The following is a 3,666-nucleotide window of genomic DNA, read 5'->3' as shown; positions in this document are numbered from 1 at the left end:
TAATAATATAAGCCTTGATTTGCCTAAAATATTTTTTATTTTTATAAGCGTTTATTTTCCAAGTAATCTGATGGAGGAAAACTCATTATGACCAAGCTACAACATGTTTAAATGTTAAATATTCATGTTTAAATGTTATATACTCATGTTTAAATGTTAAATACTCATGTTTAAATATTATATACTCATGTTTAAATGTTATATACTCATGTTTAAATGTTAAATATTCATGTTTAAATGTTAAATACTCATGTTTAAATGTTAACTACTCATGTTTAAATGTTAACTACTCATGTTTAAATGTTAAATACTCATGTTGAAATGTTAGAAAACAGAGAGCAGCTGCAGCCTCCTGCCTCACTGTGACAGGACCAGGCAGAGTGCAGGGGTCTGCAGGCAGAGTGCAGGGGTCTGCAGGCAGAGTGCAGGCAGAGTGCAGGCAGAGTGCAGGGGTCTGCTGGCTTTAGGAGGTCTAAGACACACTCTGTGAGTGAGCTGAGCTGACACACCTACACTTACACATCTTTAAACATGCAGCTCTCAACACTTTAATGTTTCACACTGTTGGTGTGGAAACCTTAGTTTAACCAAAGAAGAAACACCTTCAGGTGCTTCTGTTAGGACATCATGTCTCTGCTCACAGCTCTGCTCTGATTGGATAAGACTGTGACTCTGCTTCTCCTGATTGGTTTACAGCAGTGTCAGTCAAATCCAGCTGATAGAGGTGCACCAACACTCTTCCTCCTCCTCAGGAACCACAGCAGACCTGTCCTGTCTGACAGAACCTCAGAACCTGACCTCTGTCTTCAACACTGACATGATTCATCACTTCAAGACTTTTAAAGACCTTCATCTACAAACACAAGGCTTTTCAAGGCTTTTCAAGGACCTGCAGTGTCTCCTCTACCTGCTGTTCCTCTGTTTCCCAGGAAACCCTCCTCCTCCTCCTCTGAAGCCATCGTAGCCCCCCCGCCCTGCTCCAAACTGTCCAGGTGGGATGTGAGGTCCAACACCTGAAACACAAACAGGAAGTTCTGAGACAACTGTCTGTCACCTGTCTACTGACTCACCTGTCTACTGACTCACCTGTCCACTGACTCACCTGTCTGACTCACCTGTCTGACTCACCTGTCCACTGACTCACCTGTCTACTGACTCACCTGTCCACTGACTCACCTGTCTGACTCACCTGTCCACTGACTCACCTGTCTACTGACTCACCTGTCTACTGACTCACCTGTCTGACTCACCTGTCCACTGACTCACCTGTCTACTGACTCACCTGTCCACTGACTCACCTGTCTGACTCACCTGTCCACTGACTCACCTGTCTACTGACTCACCTGTCTGACTCACCTGTCTACTGACTCACCTGTCCACTGACTCACCTGTCCACTGACTCACCTGTCTACTGACTCACCTGTCTGACTCACCTGTCCACTGACTGTCACCTGTCCACTGACTCACCTGTCTGACTCACCTGTCCACTGACTCTCACCTGTCTGACTCACCTGTCCACTGACTCTCACCTGTCTGACTCACCTGCCTGACTCACCTGGGAAAGCGTGCATGGGAGGTCTGATCCCTGGAGGATATCCCAGAAGGCTTTGCTGCTGTGGCAACTGAGCAGGAAATGATGTCATACCAGGAGGCGTGGCTGAAAGACAGACAGAGTTGGTGACCTTTGACCCCGCCCCCTCTGGTGTTTGACCATCAGGATGTTACCTTGTGCTGGAGGTGGGAGGGGCTTGTTCTCAGGTAGGCTGGGTCTCTTGGCGTCCAACAGGAAGTTGTTGAAAAACTCCACTTCCTGTCTGACTGTGGTGACCTTCTCAGCGTGTTTGTTAAGGATGTGTTTACGCACGAACTCTGGAGCCTGAAGGACAACCACATACCTGGTTACCACGGCAACCACGTCAGAGCTGACGCACGGCGCGGGAGGGGGAGGAGCTAAACTCACCTTGAACTTCTTCCCACTCAGAGGACAGAGCCACTTGTCTTTACTGAGCTCCTGAGTGTTGGCCAACAGGAACTTCTCTACCTGCAGACAGGAAGAGGGAGGAGCTTCAGACAGACAGGTAGGTGAGAGAGGGAGGAGCTTCAGAAGACAAGTAGGTGAGAGGGAGGAGCTTCAGACAGACAGGTGGTGGTGGTGGGGGTTCACAGACAGGTGCGAGAGGGAGGAGCTTCAAACAGACAGGTGAGGGGGGGCTTCAGACAGGTAGGTGAGAGAGGGAGGAGCTTCACAGAGAGGTGAGATAGGGAGGGGGCTTGAGACAGACAGGTGAGAGAGGGAGGGGCTACACAGACAGTTGAGAGAGGGAGGAGCTTCAGATCACAGGTAGGTGAGAGGGAGGAGCTTCAGATCACAGGTAGGTGAGAGGGAGGAGCTTCAGATCACAGGTAGGTGAGAGGGAGGAGCTTCCGACAGACAGGAGAGAGAGGGAGGAGCTTCACAGAGAGGTGAGAGAGGGAGGGGGCTTTCAGACAGACAGGTGAGAGAGGGAGGGGCTACACAGACAGTTGAGAGAGGGAGGAGCTTCAGATGACAGGTAGGTGAGAGGGAGGAGCTTCAGAAGACAAGTAGGTGAGAGGGAGGGGCTTCACAGACAGGTGAGAGAGGGAGGGGCTTCACAGACAGGTGAGAGAGGGAGGGGGCTTGAGACAGACAGGTGAGAGAGGGAGGGGCCTCACAGACAGGTGAGAGAGGGAGGAGCTTCAGAAAACAGGTAGGAGAGGGAGGAGCTTCAGATGACAGGTAGGTGAGAGAGGGAGGAGCTTCAGAAGACAAGTAGGTGAGAGGGAGGAGCTTCAGACAGACGTGAGAGAGGGAGGGGTTTCACAGACAGGTGAGAGAGGGAGGAGCTTCAGACAGACAGGTGAGAGTGGGAGGGGCTTCAGACAGAGGTGAGAGAGGGAGGGGATTCAGACAGATAGGTGAGAGAGGAAGGAGCTTCAGACAGACAGGTGAGAGAGGGAGGAGCTTCAGACAGACAGGTGAGAGAGGGAGGAGCTTCAGACAGACAGGTGAGAGAGGGAGGAGCTTCAGATGACAGGTGAGAGAGGGAGGAGCTTCAGATGACAGGTGAGAGAGGGAGGAGCTTCAGACAGACAGGTGAGAGAGGGAGGAGCTTCAGATGACAGGTGAGAGAGGGAGGGGCTTCACAGACAGGTGAGAGAGGGAGGAGCTTCAGATGACAGGTGAGAGAGGGAGGAGCTTCAGATAGACAGGTGAGAGAGGGAGGAGCTTCAGATGACAGGTGAGAGAGGGAGGAGCCTCAAACAGACAGATGAAAGTGGGTGGAGCTTCACAGACAGACAGATGAAAGTGGGTGGAGCTTCACAGACAGAGAGATGAAAGTGGGTGGAGCTTCACAGACAGACAGATGAAAGTGGGTGGAGCTTCACAGACAGACAGGTACACAGACCTCCTGTTCGGGGTCTTTCTTCCCGAGGCGAACAGCTTCTTCTTCACTCAGTTTCTCTGACGGTGACAGAAGAGGAGCCAGACGTTCCTCACACATCCTCAGGTGTTCACTCACTGACCAATCAGAGCACAGACAGCCTGAGTCTCACCTGTCCTCACCAGCCACAGTGAATATGTGTGAGTGTGTGTGTGTGTGTGTGTGTGTGTGTGTGTGTGTGTGTGTGTGTGTGTGTGTGTGT

At 51.1% G+C, this 3,666-nt stretch overlaps 1 protein-coding gene across 1 annotated transcript in view; it reads right to left on the bottom strand.

Annotated features, from left to right (window-relative positions):
* The window catches only part of LOC106535429 (serrate RNA effector molecule homolog), a gene marked incomplete at its 5' end in the record, with an annotated part of 6,681 nt that overhangs the window by 1,489 nt on the left and 1,526 nt on the right, over window positions 1-3,666 (bottom strand). The window contains 5 exon segments of the mRNA XM_014032429.1: window positions 908-1,013; window positions 1,556-1,657; window positions 1,726-1,876; window positions 1,961-2,041; window positions 3,429-3,541. Of these exon segments, the coding sequence (XP_013887883.1) occupies window positions 908-1,013; window positions 1,556-1,657; window positions 1,726-1,876; window positions 1,961-2,041; window positions 3,429-3,541 (553 nt within the window).

The sequence above is a fragment of the Austrofundulus limnaeus genome, unplaced genomic scaffold (assembly GCF_001266775.1).
Source record: "Austrofundulus limnaeus strain Quisiro unplaced genomic scaffold, Austrofundulus_limnaeus-1.0 Scaffold1446, whole genome shotgun sequence".
Lineage (NCBI taxonomy): Eukaryota > Metazoa > Chordata > Actinopteri > Cyprinodontiformes > Rivulidae > Austrofundulus > Austrofundulus limnaeus.
Note: the sequence above shows the minus strand (reverse complement) of the source record. Positions and strands in the feature narration are given on the sequence as shown.